Source organism: Colias eurytheme, chromosome 23, assembly GCF_061535395.1.
Source record: "Colias eurytheme isolate Ceu_HAF_F1 chromosome 23, ilColEury1 Martin Lab GWU primary, whole genome shotgun sequence".
Taxonomy (NCBI): Eukaryota; Metazoa; Arthropoda; class Insecta; order Lepidoptera; family Pieridae; genus Colias; species Colias eurytheme.
In genome coordinates this window covers 2,274,726-2,296,900 of record NC_143002.1, presented here as the reverse complement: position 1 = coordinate 2,296,900, position 22,175 = coordinate 2,274,726, and the positions used below count along the sequence as shown (strand labels likewise).

The window sequence follows — 22,175 nt, the reverse complement described above, 5'->3', positions numbered from 1 at the left end:
TGTGAGCAAGACTTATTCTAATTAGTCTGCATTAATTTGATAGTCTGATTCTTTATGTATGAACTATGAGCAAACTATAACTATTGAAATAGTTAAGCAAGTGTAAATCCTTATTACAGCATCATCAACCAGTACATCGCAAGTCGGTCACCAAGTTTTTTTACAAGCAATAAAAACAGGCACAGATGTTAAAAGCGACTACGTTAAACGATACTGCCGTAATACGATGTAAACAGTTGGGCCGGTTACATAAGGCAAATTGACCCGGATGACGCATTAGACTGGGTGTAGCGGACCGGCTTGACGACCAGGGGCATTACCATGTCTTATAGCAGTATTATTTCCAATGTGGGAAAGTGATGGCGCTAAACCACCCATATAGCGCTGTCATTTTTCCATTCTGGAAGTAATACTGCTTTAAACTCGGCTGCTGTACGGAGGCTGGCTTGACGTTGCGTGGTATCAGTTATCGTGGAATATTAAAATTTAAAATGACAAATTAATCGAAACTAATTGAGAGTGATAAAGCTCGCATAAATTAACATATTTGAATGGAATGCGATTAAAACGCGTGCCTGAATTATACACATTATTACATTTTTGCGTACGTTTACATTGATCAACTCTATTGAATTGAAAATTCTAGCTAAAGTCAAATCAAAACATCAGTATCCATCAGAAAAACTGTAACGTGGTGGTCTATCTACATATTGTGGATGTAGATAGACCACCTCGCAGGTTTATCCAAAATTTCTTAAACCTTACACAATGTCTGTAGTATGATAAAATCTGTGAGAGGATCAAAGGTGCCCCTCGGCCCGGAAATTATAGTTACACGCTCCGCTTACGTCACTAATTACGACACGTGCCCCATTTCGAGTCCTTAGGTACTTCGGCCGATCCGTTCTGCTTGATCATTTTGAGCTCTCCATTTTAGGGTATGGTTTTGTTTGTATTATGGTTCTTGTTAAGATGATTGAAAATTATTAATGAGTCCTTACGATTTCTTTGTTATTTTAGGATGGATTTAGTTAATTTTCTTGCGCTTATTGTAATGCTGCTTCTTGCTATTTCATAGTATAGGTACCTATCTAATCTTTAAATATTTTAGAATACCTAAGACTAAATGATCTTCATATTATTGATTTTAATACTGTGTGCCAGGTCGTAAACCCTGAGAAAACGTATTATTTTAAGTAACGTTTTCAAACAATAACAGCATAGTTTCAATTTTAACCAAAGCACTTATAAGCTATGACTTCTGTTAGTAAATGCGTCCGTCCGAGCTGTTACATTTACAATTTACAGTTATAAACAAAATCGTTTATATTTGGAACTATGAATGAATCCAACCCACGCACAACCGAATCGCAAACGCTTCCTTATTAACAAGGCGCATATTTAGGTCCTCTGCTATTCCTTTTCTACGAAACTGGGAGCCAAGTATAAATTAGCAAGTCATTCGCATTTATCAATTTCACAAATTAGTGGCGTGAATGACAAACTTATTTGTGACGGGATTCTTAAAGGTGTAAATGCTCTGACACTTTTCAGTAAATCGGTACGATGTGCTAGACGCAGATAGGGATGGAGAAACTGATCCTGTAATGTCAGAGCGAGATGGTTGAAAATGGAATGATTTCGTTATGAAGCTCGTCAGGAGATTATAGGCCTTAGGGCGAGGAATCGGTCCAGACACGGCGACGATGGACGCGCGGCAGACATTCCAGGGGCTGGAGTAAATATAAACATTCGCACATTCCGCTGGCACCAGACTGTGCGATGGAGAATAAAAACAGCGGAACGCTGCTGATGTCTTTGAGATACGGTTAATTAATGCCAAACTATATATATAAATCAAAAATGATCATGTTCATAGTTAAAGTCTCTATCTGCTGTACGTATAAATTTGTTGTTAAATACACTTAAATTCAGATTAATATATTTGACAGAATATTTTCGGTTTTACACCTTTAAATAGCTTAGTATCTTTATCTCAAATACAAACGAAGATCCACCTATGGGCTCTTAGAATGTAAAATTTTTAATGTCTCCTGTATCCAATAGTCTGCATAATACCATAAATGCGTCGCCTATTTCTCAATCTTACTCCATCCTAGCCACATTTCCACGTTAGACAACGGGAAATTAATGCCAGTACAACATCTGTCAACCGTAAAAGCGACTAGGGAGCGATTCTTCCTCCACTAGACGATTGGCAAGGTCGCGGACGCCGCTCATTTGACCAAGGTCGCAGGTAACAAATTGCCAAATTGAGAGTGGTAATTGCATACCACGATCGCGAATTATACAAGGCTAAATATTTCGCATGTTGAAACTTTAAACCATTTGCTTGAGCGGAAGTGATTAAAATAGGATTAATGTAATCTAGGTATTGTGAAGCTGATGACTTCATCTCGTAATACAGTCCAGCTGATTAACCAGTTGAATATAAATGCAAAGATGTTTGTTTACACAATTTTACTTTAATTTAATACACCGTGTAAACCACCTATTCAAAACATCAATAGTAGCAAAAGGAAGGGCGCAAATTGTGACCTGTGCAAAGTCTGATATGGACCAAGAAAAATTAGTAGAGCAGAAGAATATCTATAATAATAATATCTATCCCATTTCTCAGGCCTTCAAACATGCCTTAATGACTATCACAGATACATTCCAAACAAAACACTAGAGCAATATCTTTGAAGAGGAGCTGAAGCTTCCGCCAAATGATTCGCCAGCAGCATCCTCATTAGGGCAATGCGAACGCACACTCGCTGACTCGTTATAGCAATGTATGAAAAAATATGTTTAACTTGGATATTCTATCCTTCATATAATAGGATTTTTGAAATACAATTGTTTTTATTCATTTGTAGTTTTTTTCGTATTAGGTATAGATCTTACAGGTTGTTCAATATTCAAGTACTATTTATTTCATCGTTTCTTTAACTAACATAGGTATCAATTTTGTTGTTCCCTTCAATTCCTCAGTGGCATCCCTATTGATTTTTCCGAAACAGTTAATTACCAAAATAAATAAAAAAAAACACTAAGCATTATCACACAAAATAAACACATAAACACTTTAAAACAGACCAGCTAACATTACGTAACCAGCGAGACATTTACGACTGCACAACATTACCGATATTTATAAACAAACGAAGCATATACAAATCAATAATATTAACCAACCTAACTGATAAATACGAGTGTTTTAGACATAAATAACAACTTTATTATCTTTTGCACTTGACACAAATAATCGTTCTATACAATGTCTATTATAAAGAGAACTTAAATAATATACTTAAGTAGTAAAATTATTTTTATTCTCATTTCAAGACATCAGACAAAATCTTTGTATTATAAAAAAGTCAAGGTGTCAATTATTCATACATTGCTTTGAATTTCCAATAATTTATTTCATAGTACCTATTAAAATTACTACACCCGTACTTAAACATTCATAAAATACAAGAACCACGCCATCAAGACAGTCTTTGTTCTGCTTATCACACCAACTATCACAGTTAACAACAGCCATAATACATTTTGTGGCGAAATTTGCATAAAAACTGCTAACGCGAAGTGTGAACGACATTTGAAATACCTACTCGACTATCTAATTAGAAGTTTCACTACAAAATTTACGTTTAGTATTCGGAATGACATGACAGGTAACTAAAAGTTAGGCCCTATCACGACCCAAGTCGAAATTTACGTAGAAATGAGTTCATATGTAATTTCTACATCTATTAACTTACTTAAATTATCATATTCTTTGGTACGTTTCAATATTGAAATGGCATTGAACATTCTAATATTTTTCCACCCAAAAGGACCAACTATTTCTTTAACTTTTTACATCTACCTCTGCCTTTAACAAACTACGGAGCCTTAACCTCTCCCCTTTAACCTTACGGATATGTAAAACATTTAAAAGCAAAAACATTACTCGCATAACGGTGCGCTTACATCAAACGAGCGTATGCTCATTCTTAACCCACTATGTCGAATTATTTTAATGTAAACAGGCGTACAGCATTCTTTCGTTGTTCTAAGTGCGGTCAAATTCTATGCAATGTTCTAATACTGAACAACACTGAATACGAGGTTTCGTTTACACTAAAAGATCACGAAATAATGGTCTTACTCTAGCTCTAGCTGATGTAAATGCACCGTAAAACAAAACCAAGTGGCCAAGACGTGTACGAAGGTAAAATGACGCCATCGTGTGCAAGTAACCATCCTTGCAAGTTTCGTTGAAAATAAACATGTACAATTGTACTTTTGGTACTTTTGCGAACGTTATAATTCTTATGTATTTCGGAGTAAATTTTTGTTACGTAATGATTGCACCTACTGTGAGAGCTTTAAGACATGGACTTCTTTAAGACCTTTTGACAGGATGTAGGACAGAAGAAAATTAATTTCGCAAGTTAAACGAAAAGAAGCTGCGCACGATCATGAGATTTGAGCCTTTTAATCCTTGTGATTATAAAACTCACAAAATTCAATGCTCTGTTCAAAAATCGTATCGTATTCAGTATTTTGATTTTGAACCTGTACATTTTGAACAAAATAAATATCAATACTATATCGATATCGATATATTATAAATAAAATGTCCAGTCATTGCAATAAATTGAAACGGGAGCTGCTGATTTTGGCTGAGAAAACTAATTTTCCACGGAGAACACGAAGATTGATTTATCGCCTGTAAAAGCGAATGTATACCAAATTTCACAAGCGCTAAACATCTTTTCCGAAATATAAAACGAGTAAGGAATTCTTGGAATACTTTGAGTGGCACTAATTAGTAATATGATGCATATTATATAAGACTATAGAGTATATAAAGCTGTTGACTTAAATTTGGTATGACACTGTTGTAATCAACAACAAATTAGATAGATATTATTTCATAGCATTTTTGTCATAGAATTAGAAAATTCAAAAAGAATTAAAAGTACATATTATATTAAGTACGTATATAAGAATTAAGTACGTAGATATATATTTTAAGTATATTATGTGTACCAATAAACACAATAGTGTCTTCAAATTCTCTATACCAGAAAGTCCATAATATTAAATCTAGTCAAACAATTAATATTTACGAATGTAGATTTTTACCTCAACAATAAATGAATCGAGACTTCACCTATGTCAATACAGAGATCACATTTTCAGAACAAAATCTTATAGATGCTAATAATAATTTGGAGAATATAATGTTTTGTTAGAATAAATTATATGTACCGTTGCTAATGCTATCTCTGATGATGTAACATTAATCATTGTAATAACAAGCGAATTGATTAGATACTCATTAATTATTATGAAATGAGCAGCACTTGAATTTAATTAATTCAATTTTGTTGTTCAAATTTAAGATCTAATACTGGTGAATAGGGTTGATAATGAATACAGATATTATGGAATATGTAAATCATACTGTGAGTTTGCACAAAGAAATTAACAAATGGAGAGTCTATTAGAATTGATAATATCATAAGAGATACTTACGATAATCACATATAGTAAAGTTAAACATGTTTATATCGACCTTGGCTTCATTCTGTATAAAAAAGTTTTCTACAACTTCAAAATGAAGTGGTAATTCTTAGATAACATTTTAATATTATACCAGTAGGTACTTATTTATGTCTGTTTCTGTGTGTATAATTCCGATTAGAGGACATTTCTAAAAAAAACAGTTCCCGCAACTGAGATCTTCATCATCCAAGATTAAACTTAAAAATTAAGAAACCAGTTTTAAAAATTTGTGAAGCTCATTCTGACTCACAAGTCACAGTGCAAAACTGGTTCTTTTATAGACTAACCAAATAATCTAGATAAAACCTACAGTTATTTTTACATAATACACATTTATGACTAAAATTATATTACGCTGATGTCATTGATAATATAAATGTGGACATTATACATTCAAGGTGACCGATGGAGATGGTCACTTTTTCATTAAAAGGAAACCAGTTTTATTTATAATTATTGTAAGTAAAAAACATTTATATTTTTATACGAGTGTTTTTATTGTGTAGGTAGTAGGTACTAGGTACTCTTGTTTCTTGAAGCCTTATATTATTAATTATTATGCATATTTAATTTACACTCTTTATAATCAGGTCTTGTTATGACTTATTAAGACGTTTTACTTCTAGTTTATGCCACAGTAGACAAATAGAATTATTTTTGTTTGATTTTTTAATGCTTGCTCCACTATTTCCCAGTGTAAAATACGTCTTTAGCTTTATAAATACACTACTTTCATTTTCGTGCTTCAATATTACTTAATTCGATCAAACAGGTGTATTTTGCAACACAACGAACCTACAATCAAAAATTCACTCTTTACCATTGTTATTAGGACAAAATTCCTTTACCACCTCGATCATTAACATAGTAAATATTTAAGCATTATATTACAATCGGACGTCTCACCTGTTAGTATTGTGAAGAAAGAGAGGTGATATTTCTTAACTATGTCGCAATCAATGAATGACAGCTCAATGTCGATACTTTATCAATATTATCACACACATTCCAGTAAATACACATGTATAGAAATGTGTGTCATGCAGAAAACTTATATGTACATGTGACAGTAGATATCTTTAGTTAATATGCAGTACATTAATCCTAAACAAATAAAACAGAAGAAATAGACAACAATACCCTTCTCTAGGTATTGTTTAGTTTAATGTTAAGTATTTCTTAATCTACTACACATTATTAACATCATAATTCATATCCTCAATAGAACTCACTTTTTATTCCCCCCACTAAATCATTCGTCAATCCAATAAACGTTGACAAAACTTCAATGCAAGCTTACACAGTTGGCGACCACTCGGTCATTACCAAGGAAGCAGGATATCCAAGCTAAATATAGACGGATGAACCCCCAATCTATAATTACAACGTCCATACCCTCTCAACCATAATAACATACAAAAATAACGCCCTATTAAAAGAACATGAGAGGCAAAGCTCAACGAATAAAACGCTAACAGACCATCAAATAAATCAACTTTATATGAAAGTGAAACGTATCGTTAAAATAATAAACAGTTCCGTTAACCTTCAAAATTATGTCAATGTTAATCGGCTATAACGCTACTATAAAAACGTTATTATTTACATTTTAACGAATGTTATGAGGCAGCAGTTAATTTATTTTATTCTTTATTATGCGACAATGGTAAGCGAAACGCGCTGTTCCTTATAATTCCTAGAATCGTTGATCTGAGATCTCATATTCGCCTGAAAAATATAGTCCAGCGGCATTAAGAGATAAAGAAAAATATGTATTAAGAATTTTATGTACATATTTTGCCACTGCTTATCCTTAGTTTTTGTGACCCTTTATCATTCTAAATAAAGAACGATGTCTAAAGGAAACTGACAGGGGTTGATCAATGTACACATATTCATAGTTCAGAGGCATTTATCATTCACATAGATAATCTCATTTCACACCAAAGAAAATCAAACAATTCTAACAGCTTTTCTCAACATGTGCCATAATAAACTTAAATCCTATACGAGTATTGAACTCAACACAGAACCGTTCCATTGACCCCATAAAGTTGCAGAACATCCATAAATTCACATTTATAAAACCGGGGAAAAATAAACAAGTCGGAATACCGCACAATCCTTTCTATTTCGGTGCGCAGACGCCGCTAATTAGTGCTTCCGCCGGCGCCTAAATTATGCTTCGACTTGAATACACGTGGATCCAAAATTTGTTACATCCATCTGAGTCAGATAAAAGCTTTGAGATAGCGATTTTGATAGATGTACAAATTTTGATAAATCTACATGAACTAGTAATAGGCCAGTAGAAATCGACACTAAAAAACCCTAAATTCGCAAAGCACGATGTAGATTTGAATTTTTGGTATTTTGTTTGGATCAGTTAGGGTGATGTAAATCCCAATTTGCAACTTCGAAAAAGTTGTGCTCGCTGCGCACCACGTGATAAACTGCGAAAATTTTGGAATTTTTTCACTTTTTGCTCTAAAAGTCATAAACTATGCGTTTCCGACAAGTATGATTCAGTACATAAATTAAGGTTATTAAATTTGCAACAATTTAAGCCTAACCGCAGCTCTCTAAACCTTATAACGACTAAACTGTGGCCATTCGAAGATGGTTCATTTTTCCCGAAATATTGAAATTTTTAGTTTTGCTCCCGTTTGAAGCAAAATATTGGCAAAAACCGCTCGTTCTATGAGAAGTTCGTATAATAAAGTTGTAGTGCATTTAATTTTCTTTCATAAGAGCATAGAACAAAGTCTGTGAGACAAATAGTTCACTCACAATATCTGAAAAACAAAAAGAAGGTAGAAATAGATTTTTAAAGAATTGAAACTGAGGGCATATAAAATCATAAAAAGGATAATACTTTTTCATTTGCAGGATAGGTAATTAACAAAATTACAAAGATACTTAAATTTGCAACAATTTAAGCCTAACCGCAGCTCTCTAAACCTTATAACAACTAAGCTGTGGCCTTTCAAAGATAGTCAGTTTTTCCCGAAATTTTCAAATTTTTAGTTTTGCTCCCGTTTGAACCAAAATATTGGCAAAACCGCTCGTTCTATGAGAAGGTCATAAAATAAAGTTGTAGAAAATTTAATTTTGTTAATTACCTATCCTGCAAATGAAAAAGTATTATCCTTTTTATGATTTTATATGCCCTCAGTTTCAATTCTTTAAAAATCTATTTCTACCTTCTTTTTATTTTTCAGATATTGTGAGTGAACTATTTGTCTCACAGACTTTGTTCTATGCTCTAATGAAAGAAAATTAAATGCACTACAACTTTATTATACGACTTTCTCATAGAACGAGCGGTTTTTGCCAATATTTTGGTTCAAACGGGAGCAAAACTAAAAATTTGAAATTTTCGGGAAAAACTGACTATCTTTGAAAGGCCACAGCTTAGTTGTTATAAGGTTTAGAGAGCTGCGGTTTGGCTTAAATTGTTGCAAATTTAATTAGCTTTGTAATTTTGTTAATTACTTATACTGCAAATGAAAAAGTATTATCCTTTTTATGATTTTATATGCCCTCAGTTTCAATTCTTTAAAAATCTATTTCTACCTTCTTTTTGTTTTTCAGCTATTGTGAGTGAACTATTTGTCTCACAGACTTTGTTCTATGCTCTAATGAAAGAAAATTAAATGCACTACAACTTTATTATACGACCTTCTCATAGAACGAGCGGTTTTTGCCAATATTTTGCTTCAAACGGGAGCAAAACTAAAAATTTCAATATTTCGGGAAAAATGAACCATCTTCGAATGGCCACAGTTTAGTCGCTATAAGATTTAGAGAGCTTTAATTAGGCTTAAATTGTTGCAAATTTAATAACCTTAATTTATGTACTAAATGATACTTGTCGGAAACGCATAGTTTATGACTTTTAGAGCAAAAAGTGAAAAAAGTCCAAAATTTTCGCAGTTTATTATTTGCGTATAATCTTTTTTCCTACTTTCCCAAATTTTGTAATTTTGTTAATTACCTATCCTGCAAATGAAAAAGTATTATTCTTTTTATGATTTTATATGCTCTCAGTTTCAATTCTTTAAAAATCGATTTCTACCTTCTTTTTGTTTTTCAGATATTGTGTGTGAAATATTTGTCTCACAGACTTTGTTCTATGCTCTTATGAAAGAAAATTAAATGCACTACAACTTTATTATACGAATTTCTCATAGAACGAGCGGTTTTTGCCAATATTTTGCTTCAAACGGGAGCAAAACTAAAAATTTCAATATTTCGGGAAAAATGAACCATCTTCGAATGGCCACAGTTTAGTCGTTATAAGGTTTAGAGAGCTGCGGTTAAGTTTAAATTGTTGCAAATTTAATAACCTTAATTTATGTACTGAATCATACTTGTCGGAAACGCATAGTTTATGACTTTTAGAGCAAAAAGTGAAAAAAGTCCAAAATTTTCGCAGTTTATCACGTGGTGCGCAGCGAGCACAACTTTTTCGAAGTTGCAAATTGGGATTTACATCACCCTAACTGATCCAAACAACATACCAAAAATTCAAATCTACATCGTGCTTTGCGAATTTAATGTTAATTTCCACTGGCCTATAATATAGCACGCGTCATACGTTAATTCAGTAATTCAAAACACAGTTTTTCTTTCTAATATTTCTTCGTATACAAAACGTTAAAAAAGTCATAAGAGGAGGTCACATAAAATCGCTATTCACTTGATAACAAAGACAGAACACACGTTCTTACAGAGTATAGCCGATAGATCCATAAAACTATAACACAAGCACCTGACGTTAAACCTTTATCACTCAAAGAAGTAACAGTACAAAAACGTTTTAATTGCTAGTGGTCACTGGATGATTAACGACAACACGTAGGTAATAGATATACAAGTGCTAAAGACTGTCCATCACGGTAACTGTACTGGGGACAAAAAACTTACAGTTATTGACGCCGCGGCCGGATCTAGTCACGAATTCAATTGAAACGAGAAATACCCTCATCGAGAGAATAGTATATCTAGTGGACGATCTAATACATTTATGATCTTTGAAATTGATATAAAAAGCCTTGACTTGATAGGAATATATACCTATGATGTTGGAATGACTTTAAGAGCGTATACGCACTATGCGCACTGTGCGGTCTGCGGTAGCCGCATCGCAGTGCGCATAGAAATGAATATTACGTACATAATTGTGCTTGCGGTCAGCCGGACGGCTACCCGCAATGCGGCTACCCGCATAGTGCGTATACGCTCTTAGAATACTTTTAAATAAAGATGAGTAAGACGAACAAGTTATTAAAATAAAGATTCAAGGCGGTAAATGTGAACAAGCTGATCCCTTTGACATTGACCAATGTTGTTAATTATTAAATCTTTATATGGTATAAGTGTGATGCGATGATTATAACCGTAACGAATGAATCATTGACGATTGTGAATACGCAAGTTGATAGATAGACCATATCAAATTTATCAGTATAATGTAAGCAGGAGTCACAAAGCATTTTGATCTACTATCTACTACACGACGTCTAGATGTTGATTCGTAAAAACATCATCTAAAATTTCACAGGCCATAGAAACAGAATTATCAATTACATACAATTGGAAACGAAAAAGCATTCTAAATCCAACCGTGACGGAATCGAAACATTGAAATCTTGGCGAGAGATGATCCTATACTTTCCTCTCGTGACTCATACATTCGCTTTTCGGGTGCGGCGCTCACGCGATGTTATTGTGTGACTAATATCGTGTGTTCCTCTCGTTGTAATACGCTTGGTGACGGTGTGTTACCATATCACTCTTAATTTTAGTGTATTGTCGACAATTTGCGTTGACTGGTCCCTGCGAAAGTTACAGTGTTTCGTTAGTTTTGAGGTTAATTACCTAGCCTACACAATAGATTTAATTGCTGTTATTCGTTTCTACTCTTCTTTTCCGAAGACGTTTTGGTTAGTATAAATTGTATTCTGATAACTTAGGGCCGATTTTTCAATGCTTGGATAGAACTTATCCGTCCAATAAAGTATTACACGATAACATTAAAAAGTCACGTAAACTGTCAAATACGGGCAATTGGAATACGTTTTTAAAATGGTAGTTTTATACATTATTCGACGAATAAGTTTTATCCAAGCATTGAAAAATCGGCCCTTAGAGAATTATTCCATGCATAATAAGTTGACAGATAATTGTAGATGATCCAGAAAGTTCGTTCACGTTTATTAATAGCAAAACGAATCAGGCATTCGTGCAAATTTTACACAAGCATGAAGCACCCTACCTTGAAAAACGAAATTTCACGCATATTTATATTGTATTACACACTACCATTTCTAACTTGAAAACTAAAAATACCTAACAGGAAAATAGCCTTATTGCACGCCTCATAAGCGAAGCGTTGAGGTGGGTACTACTGTCACTTCGCGCAAAACATCTGATTTTTCAAACTTAAAATGTCTTTATGTATCATACATTGCACTTGTAAGATAATACATGACACACACATATTAAGAAAAAACACTATTTTTAACGTTCATGATATTTTTGATGTCATTTTTGTTATTTAAACTAGTTAAAAAACAGTTTAAAAAAGTTCTGTCTTGGACGTCCGTGTGTCTGTATGTGCGGATCCTTTTTCTTGTTAACACGATAGCGACCGAAATACTTTACTAATCGAGTCTTTTTTTTTCTCTTACGCTTGAGTATGCTCAGGAATAGAACCCTTTCATTTTTCCAGGTCTGATTCGATGTGGTTTAATTGTTATTAAATAAACAAAAATAATAATTAATAAATATTTATTAAAAAAAAATTATGAGGCGTGCACTTTTGGATTTTCCAAATTATTTACTGACTATTTTCACTAACCAGAAACGACGATAGACTAACAAAAAATGAATATATGTACCTAGTTGAATATAGAGCAGACATTAACGAACAGCATGTTAATATCTCGAAGCTATTGGCACGAATACTCGCAAGTCTATATAATATTATGTATGCTTATGTAATCTGTGAACAAAGAGGCCTTATCGCAATCTGCTTAATACCCATCCTTTGTTATCTTTGTAACTGCTAATTAAGCGAACAAATTGAAACTAAGTATGGACTATATTTCATACCCATCATTATTCAAATGTATTTTTTGTTTGCGGTTTCTTTTATTGACTACTTGAACAAATAAAATGGTGTCGGAAAGACAATTTAAAATTTAAGGGTAATGTGAAATAATGTTCGCGGATTTTTATAGTGTAGTCTCATTCGTTCATATCTGGAAAAATAGAAAATTTTCCTAACCAAGTTACAGAATTACCCATAGTGTATACTTAACCTAAAATACCATTATATGTCCTTGAATAATATCCTTTCAGAATAAGCAAAACATCATTATAATTCGAATCCTCAACAACCAAATCGTCCAAACACCAATTTCACTTTTAATGACACAATCAAAAACAGGAAACATTCACGCGAAATTTACATAACTATCATAAATTGGTTAATAACAAGTTCGTACGCTTTATTGCTTCGGCGTTAAGCCGGGTATCCACTTAGGATCGCCGTGGATCGCGAACAATGTGTGCTCCGCGAACGTGAACGTGTACAGTGTACGCACTTAGGCTGCAACATCAGTGCTCCTGTCGGAGCGCTAAATTCCGCGCTCCGGTCTCCAGTAGACACACGACAGACGGTCGGTGCAAACATGCCGCCTCCCTAATTAGTAGGAAGTGCAGCTTATATTTTGATACATTATATTGTGATGGAATACAAACAACCTCCTCAATTTTGGCAAGGTAATATGAATAAGGGAAGAAGAAATAATGAAATAATGCATATATTCATCATTTCATCGGACCACTCCATGTTCGCGAACTTAACAAACACACGCTGGCGTCCACGAACAAACTGCGCTCCCCTTTGAGTTCGCGCAAAAAACCGCTTCCGGAGCGCTCCGCCGTGCTCCGATCGTGCTCCAGTCGCGCTCCGCGATCACGACGTATCCATTATGTTTGGTTTGCGGAGCGGGCGCGTTCGCAAACCACGGCGAACCTAAGTGGATACCCGGCTTAATTAATTTATCCGACCTTCGCAAGATACCAAACCGGTTGACCTAATCCGTCTGTTTTTATCGCAATGCAATTCGTCAATAGAATATAAATAAACAAAAAATATTAAATGATTATAATCAGCGAAGAACCGTGACGCAGCTATTTCCTTGATAATCTCTTGTTTCGTGAATTTGCATTTTTATAATAAAAATACTGGAAAAAAATATGCAATTAATGCAACGAATAATAGAGCACTATAAAGCGATAATATTATATTATTGTTCATTTACAGATACATATAAAATATTCGCAAAAAAAATGTAAAAATTAGTACGAAAAAACAATTACTATCAAACCCAACAATGACGTCACTTTATACTAACACTAGTCTACTATATACAATGTACATTCATTATCAATATAAGATCTAAAATCTATGCAGGGGCTATGACTGATATGCCACGTAACCTAGAACTAATGAGAGAGAGATTATAAATAGACACGCATCAAAATAATGGATGTAATACCGCGAAGTCTATGAAAAACTCATCACAATGCAAGGTGAAAGAAATCGGAATTCAGACTATTATCGTAACTGAGAGATTAATGTTTAAATTATAGCAGACACTTCGTGGAAAATGGTTATGAAAAAGCATTGAGTATATATTTCAAAACATTAAACAGAAATTTAATTTTAAGGATTTGTTCTGTATTTTGCTAATGTAGGGAAACTGACAAGAGATGGCACAGGATAGTCACATAGAGGCTCTTATTGTAGACCAAGAATGTTTTCCCTAATTATAGTATAGTAATAACAGCAGTAGGTAGTAGTAGAGAAACTTGTTGGATTTGCTCACATTGGTCATGCATAGTATAGGACCTTCTAAATCTATTAAAATAAAGTCATTAGTTTTCTTACAAGCAATAAACCAGGAAACTTGCCTTATCCATTGAACAACACAACAAAAACAGCACTCAATCTAGCGCATATTCCATCATTCCACATTCAATTCGCACCACAGGCGTGACTGAAGAGACTCCAATATGCAAAACAGTGCATCAATCCCGTTCATCTGTTTATAATTCCGATGTAACGTGTGGTCACGCGCCGTTTCTATACACTAGCGCTTCATACATAAATACAGTGAAAGAGAAACTAAGTTTCAATGGGATTATTGTAACAGCACCGCCTTATGTTGATAAATTAAAGGTTACTCAAGAAGATAAACGATCGGACGTGTGCAGAGTTGAAAAGGTCAAAACCATGTCTGCTCACATAGCGAATACATGAAAAGGTTATGAAAGCGGAGGAAGTTTTAAAAACAAAAACATTAACATTTTAGTCAAGAAAAAAAAATATCAACGATAAAGTTGATGAGAGGTATACCACATTTATGTAAACAAAATAAAGCATATGCTATGCTATAACTCCAGTAGGTATACGTAATATCCGTCAAAATAGAATATCATTGGCTATATACTCAACGATATGGCTCCTAAAATTGGCTTCAACTCTACCACTTTAAAATTCGTCTATAACTTTGTGAAAAGCCGTCGTTTGTACGGCAGTCTGTATTATAAATTCAATTGACTGCGCCCGAGTCGGCTACAAGCTATGAAAATTAACAACCGGTGCTCTGCCAAAACTGCACAGGCTACGAACTTTATGAATTATTAAATAAATCTACAAGGAAATGGTTATCATTTTATTGTTAGTTCTCCAAGAAACTGGCCTACTGTTATTTTTGGCCACAATTCACGAAACCATTTTGTCTCGATAGAATCAAAGCAATCATTTGTTGTAAAAAAAATTCTATCCTTAAAATAACATGTGGCCATTAAACGTTGTTTGTTTTGCAATACGTGTACCGACGAACAATCTAGAACTTAGCTACGATCCCCTTGAGAGGGAACACGATTGCCATTAATGTAGCAGATTAACTATGAATTTGCATTTTAATACAATATTTTCTATGTGCAATAATTTGAAGACGTACTTAAATCGTTATTATTTATTCAATGTTACCTAATTGCGCAATCAGACTTGTGTATCGAAGAAATGAAGAAAGTAAATAATATCACAAGCAGCAATTGAATTCAATGTCAATACCTACTCTACATTACGATCAAGTCACTTGTAAAAATAAACATATTGTACGTTTAAATGCTGATGAAATCACGAACTTTAATTAAATACACAACCAAAATAAATATCCAATTAAGGGCTTGGTCTAGTAGTGCAAACAAATGCATCCTGTCAGCCTATATGTAAATAATACAAATGTACTAAGGGAAAGTTGCTCCACTTAATTTTTAAAAATTAAATCATTCGTATAATTTAATATTCGTAATAAGTACCAAAAATGACAATTTGAAACAATTTTCGTGAAAATCACACCGGGTGATTTTTTTTTATCAGTAAGTACACAAAATTTGCGAATACTTTCTATTGATATCTTCAACTTCATGTTTATATAACTGATCATCTTTTACAAAGAAATTTGGACGAAATATAAAAAAAATAAGCTTTCCATACAAAATGCATAACTCTATACATTTTTTTCGACCTAAGTTTCTTAGTGAAAGTTGTTCAGTTTAACTAATAAAACGGATAAACAAATTTTGTATTTAATAAAAAAAATGTAATGTTTGTGTTAAAAATTATAAAATAGAAAAATACGCAAATGAAAACAAAAGATATTTATTTCTGACTAGCTTCCGCCCGCGACTCCGTCCGCGCGGATGTCAGTCTTCGCGTCTTCTACAGATTTATTATATTATGTATAATATATAGATTTATATTGATAAACCTAATAAATCTTTTGCTAGCATTCTGATGCTTTATCGGTTGCACTGGATTTATCTCTTTTTTTTCAATCGCTTGAATGATATAGGATGGGTCCTTGATGGGCATCGAATGCTGAAGTCTCGAATCAATCAATTCTGACAGTAGGCAATTTATGTAGAATCCAATAATGGTCCATCATTTTATTTTGCCTAAACGTTACATACTTTTTTATATATTCTATTTTATATATTCTATTTTTAACGAATGATTCACTCCAGTCCAAACAGCAAATAAGCAGACTTCTGCTTCTGCAACGTTTAGTTGTCCCTGAATTTGGAAAAAATAGTCATGATTCTTATCTATGACAAAAGTGTTATTTTTTGCATTGTATTTCAAATATTAAATTTTTTTTTAACCGCATCTTCCGCATTCATGTCTTTTGCCGGAATTAGACATTTAACTTCTACTAGTCCCATTTTCCCTTTTTGATATGGGAGTGTATAAAGTAAATTTTTTAGATATTTCTCGTTATACTTTTAAAAAGTTATTATTGTCATTTTGCTCATTAGGTAAAGTAATTTCGATATCAGTTTTAAGTTTTTTGATACCTGCAATAATAACGTCATAATCGCCTGCACATACTTATCGATTACACCCTGTATACAATCCACCATCCACATTCATAATGTTTTCCTGTCCTCCTCTCCTTTACGCTGTTCACCGATACATTTTAAATGAGTAAATCTGCTACCACTGAAGGATGTTTCATTGTGATCAGCAAATTTTCACCACTGTTGTCGATTATTTGTTTTTTATTTTTAACTAGCGACCCGCCCCGGCTTCGCACGGGTGCAATGCTGATACTAAATACACTACAGAAAAACTGTGAACGTTGTATATAAAAACATAGCGGCCCGCTCCGACTTCGTATAGATAGCCTGGCGGCCGGCCGGTACCGCCGCAAACGCTACGTCCCGCAATTTTTAAATCTGTAATATCTTCGAAAATATTCACTTAAATCATACGGTGTAAAGGGCCATATAGATCTATATTAAACGAACAATGTATTCAAGGTATTTAATTGGTTAAGGATTAATGCTGTATTGGTTAAAATCGCATCGAAAATTAGCCATTATTTTTCGTAAAAAGTAAATGACAAAAAAATGTTATTGTGGGTTATCCATAAGAGATAGACATATACCATCGCGGACTTTTCTATAGACCTTTTCAATGTGTATAATACTTAGTACATTATTTTGATAAAACTCGTAGGGTTCAGCCTGCGTTTGCAATGTAAGCGGAAAAAATGTAATTTTTTACGACATCACTTTAGAAACCTCAAAAATAACAGTACTTCTCCACTATTTAATGGATGTTTTTATACATATAAACCTTCCTCTTAAATCACTCTATCTATTAAAAAAAACCGCATCAAAATCCGTTGCGTAGTTTCAAAGATTTAAGCGTACAAAGGGACATAGGGACATAAGGACATAGGGACATAGGGACAGGGAAATCGACTTTGTTTTATGCTATGTAGTGATGATCAGCAATTGGGAATCATCAGTTTTGTTTTTTGCAGATTGGTGATGTACCCTAACAATACGTCGAAAAGGGAAAGCATCAACGAATTATCGTTTTCGTCCTCTTTTTTTATTCTTCGCGTCTCTGTTACTTCTGTTTGTTTAGTTCTCAACCCCACTGAATTTTGATGATGTGATGATAATCCATTCGTTTTAATATTGGTACTTAGAGTTTTTTGGTAGTTTTGTAGTTAGACTAAACTAGAAATGGTGGACTAAATTTGTCAGCGCGTCTGTAAGATCAGAATATAAAACCAACATCCTGTATTTAAGTTACAAAATTAATAATCAAACAACATGCCGCTACGTTGAAAATGACTAGAAGAAAAAATTAAAACACCTCGGATCAATTTTGGAGTAAACAAATCATTTTCCCCGTATGGGGATTTCCCCGGATGAACTTGGGAAGTTCAAGTTCTCAATACAAGTTTATATTATATTTCGTATTTCTCAAACGAAAAATAAACATTTTTGGAACTTCAAAAAAATTATATTATAAGAAAATTTATGAGCTTACTTTAGTTTTAAAGAAATATACATCCCTTTACTGACACCCCGTAAAATAAAGAAATTGTTGCCAATCACCTTTGCAATCTATTTGGTTTCATTAACTTTATGTTCGAAGATAATTTTTTTTCTAGTAAGTACATAGTTACACGCGTATTTTTTTCGTTTATTTTCCATATCGAAATCAAATGTTTAAAAATACGAATATTTGCACAAAACTAAGATAAAAATAATCAATTAACAAAAATATTAAATTTAATGAAGTAGAGCAACTTTCACTTCGGTATGAAGGAAAATCGAGCGTAGAGCACACGTCAGAACGCTCCGGCCCAAGGAGCGCGACTAAAGAAATTCGCTAGGATTTTTCCTTATTATTTTAAATATTTTTTTAATATTTAAAAAATTATCAAAATTCAAAAAAATTTTTTTTTAAAGGATTAATACTCATTGGTCTTCAACCAACTCGAATAAATTAATGGAATAAATAACTTTTAGCAGTATTTATCAATCGATTTTGTAAGGCAAAAAATGGGAAATTTAATGAATTTATAACGCTCTAATTAAGAAAATCATAAGTTTTTCGGCAATTGTATTCAGCAGTTTTTAATAACGACTATATAAGGATAATAATGCGCTGATCAGATTATGTAAATTGTAATCGGTTGCAACGTAGTGAGTGCACAAACTTAGCTCGAAATGATTTTGGGGGAAAGAGACTTATCTTGAAGGCCTGATTAAGGTAACATAAAGTAACTTTATAAATGTGAAAAAATTCACGCGCATTGCGTATATAACACTAATTGATAAACAAGAAAAAAAAATTCAGTTTATCATTTCATTAGCCGGGAAAAAATTGTCAAATAACTTGTTGAAAACGCAATTTTGCTAGACTGCAGCCTTAAGCAACACAATTTAAAACACCAGCAGGTTTCATATTGCTATGATTCTCGCGTTCGTTGCGCTCCACTTTTACACACCTTCATTTTACAAATAATAGGAATCGATTTATTTTCTGGAACGACAGAACCGAGGAGTGAATTCTCAGAAACTTCTAGCACAAAAATGTCCCAACATCAAAGCTTGTTCAGTTGACATTTGTCAAAAATTAGTCTTACAACGCGATAGAGACCGGCACGCGGTCTGCAACGTTGGACGAGTCACGTATGATATCAAAAAACTATACAAATAATAATTTAAGGCGACAAACATAAACAAGTTGCTACCCAATTTAAAATCGAGCCATGAGAACGCGACTGAATCGGTCATTAAGAATTGTTTGTAAAACCAGTTTTTTGGCAACACAGAATTGCGATGCCGTCCACCCAATATAGAAAATGATTTCATGCGTTTTGTTCTTTGCACACTAAAATAATCAGCAGTGCAAAACAGCTCTACACAAAGTGTCGATAAGGCCAAAGTTAATAAGTATTAATGAGAAGTATTTGATAAATTAGGCGTCGTCAAGGCCATCAGTGATGTAACCATTAAGAGCGTCGATAATAATTTTCAACTATGCGAGTCATAATGGTGACAAAATTTTATTGCCTCGTATCCGACATACGGGCTCGACTCTAGTAACCTCTATAATTGAGCAAGATGACATCACGATAGCCGCAAACGCGATAGAGCGCATATTTTGTAATTTAAAAATTAACCTACCTTTCTTAGCTTGCTTCTCACGCTCCTTTTCCTTTTCGCGTGCTTTCTTCTCGCGCTTTTCGCGCTCCTGCTTTTCCTTCTCCAATTTCTTCATCTCCTTCTTCATTTCCTTTTCACTTTTCTTCGACTTGGTGTCGTCGATCTTCTCGGACAGGATGAACGCACCCGTCTGGATCTTCGTGTCCACCTCCTCCTTCGGCCTCATCTTGAATCACGAGCACAACAAAACTCACGCAAGGACTTTAATTATAGACGGAATCCCGTGTCAAAACACTCGATATTATCGGGACGCCGTGAAAAATTCTCATTCGGCGCAAATCAACGGCGGACTGATAGTTTATCGTTTACGTGGAGCAGCCGGCCGCGATTGGCGGAACGATATCGCTGTAATCACTGACACCTTCGCTCGAGCGTGCGGTTCACACGTAGGCCGGTACGCCGTCACGCAACACCGACTGGGACGGAGCCTCGGCGAGTACTGAACGCCGAACTCCGCCGACCCTGCGCCGTCCCGCAAGCGCTGCGCGAGCGACGCGTGCGAGCGTCAAACTTCTATAAATAAAGCCGCACTTCCTACATTTTATGGAATCAGAAGACGATTTATGGCCATTGATCCCGAGCTTTTCGCATTGCTGTGACTAAGCCGTTTTTTCGACATGTTTAATTTTTTTTTCAATGTCAAGGTCAAGATGTGATTGCTAGTTATTAGCGAATGCACAAGGTCAATTTTAATGTTCAAGGAAGTTATTTCAACTGAAAAAAAAAACAAAACACAAAAGTAATATTTGAACTATAGGTTCGAATAATACGCACACTTGCAGTTTTATTTGCGATTCAGTAACGAAAGCAATCCGGTAATGCAACGTTGAAACGAAACAAAAAGTTGTTTTGGAAAGTTGAGCGGCGGCTTCACACAAAACGAACGAAAAACACGCAGGACCGGGGCCTGGGAAGCGAAATCTTCGAGAGGAGACGATTTATCGACACATCACATAAAAAAATCACTTGAACAGTGAACAGTGAAAATTGTGAAAGAGTTAAGGCTCTGCAGACTGTGTGACTCTATAAGGGTGCTTTTCCACCAATAATGTGCGAGGATGTGTAGCGATGCATGTGTTTGTAAATAACCAATAGTATCGCTTCAAACGTTTCAAACTAAATGAAGCGTTCGATTGATTTTTGTTTTCATATTTTTACTAAATACCTCCAAACATTGGCCTTAATCACTTTACACTAATTGAACAATAATAACTTGGATTGAAGTCTCACAAATGATACTTTCATAGTAACATAATACAATAGTTATTATGGCATATTAAAGTAAAATGATCTTATAATAGCTCTACACGCTATGCTGTATATTTTTTTATTTCATTTTAATTCATTTAAACATGATTTAATATCCAAGGTAGGACTAACTTTCAACAAAGATTTTTCTCCAAGTTTAAAAGCTATAATCACACGCATATTTATTATGTCAATAAAGATTTTTATCTGACATCGCATCATATTTCAGGATCCTGCATCTTATTACAACGAAACCGCAACTTAAGTTCCAATCAATCAATCAAATGGTTATGTCAAAACTAACTCTACATACAACAAGTATATCTTTTTAGGATCCTGTATCATAGAACACTGTTAATTTATTGTTTTAGAATCCTTAACCTCTTAATCCTTAATCCTTACCATCTTAGTACATCCAAGCTCACCTAGATTTGCATCAACCAATCTATACTTATGTCAATACTCTATATACATTGACGATATCGTGTTTTTAGGATCCTGCACCATCTTGCATATTGTGTTTTGTGTTTTCAGGATCCTAAATTTTATTACATTCTAACTCACCAATCTTCTCATCAATCACTCTTTACATCTCAAAACTATGTATTTGTAGATGGCCAATGTCATCTTTTATGAATTATACACCATACTGCACATACATATTCTACTGTGTGTGCTGTATTTTCAGGATCCTAGAGCTTATTACATTCAAACTCACCTATCCATCAATCATTTGA

General features: G+C 33.9%; 1 protein-coding gene across 2 annotated transcripts in view; it reads right to left on the bottom strand.

The window, feature by feature from the left end:
- The window catches only part of Unc-115a (actin binding LIM protein Uncoordinated 115a), a 92,797-nt gene extending 72,118 nt beyond the window's left edge, over positions 1-20,679 (bottom strand). The window contains exon 1 of one of the 2 annotated variants that reach the window (XM_090115411.1): positions 20,152-20,679. In XM_090115411.1, coding sequence (XP_089971537.1) covers positions 20,152-20,356 — 205 coding nt within the window. In that variant the 5' untranslated portion in view covers positions 20,357-20,679. The remainder of the gene's footprint in view (positions 1-20,151) is intronic. The other variant, XM_090115410.1, reaches the window with a different exon arrangement.
- Positions 20,680-22,175: the final 1,496 nt, after the last annotated feature.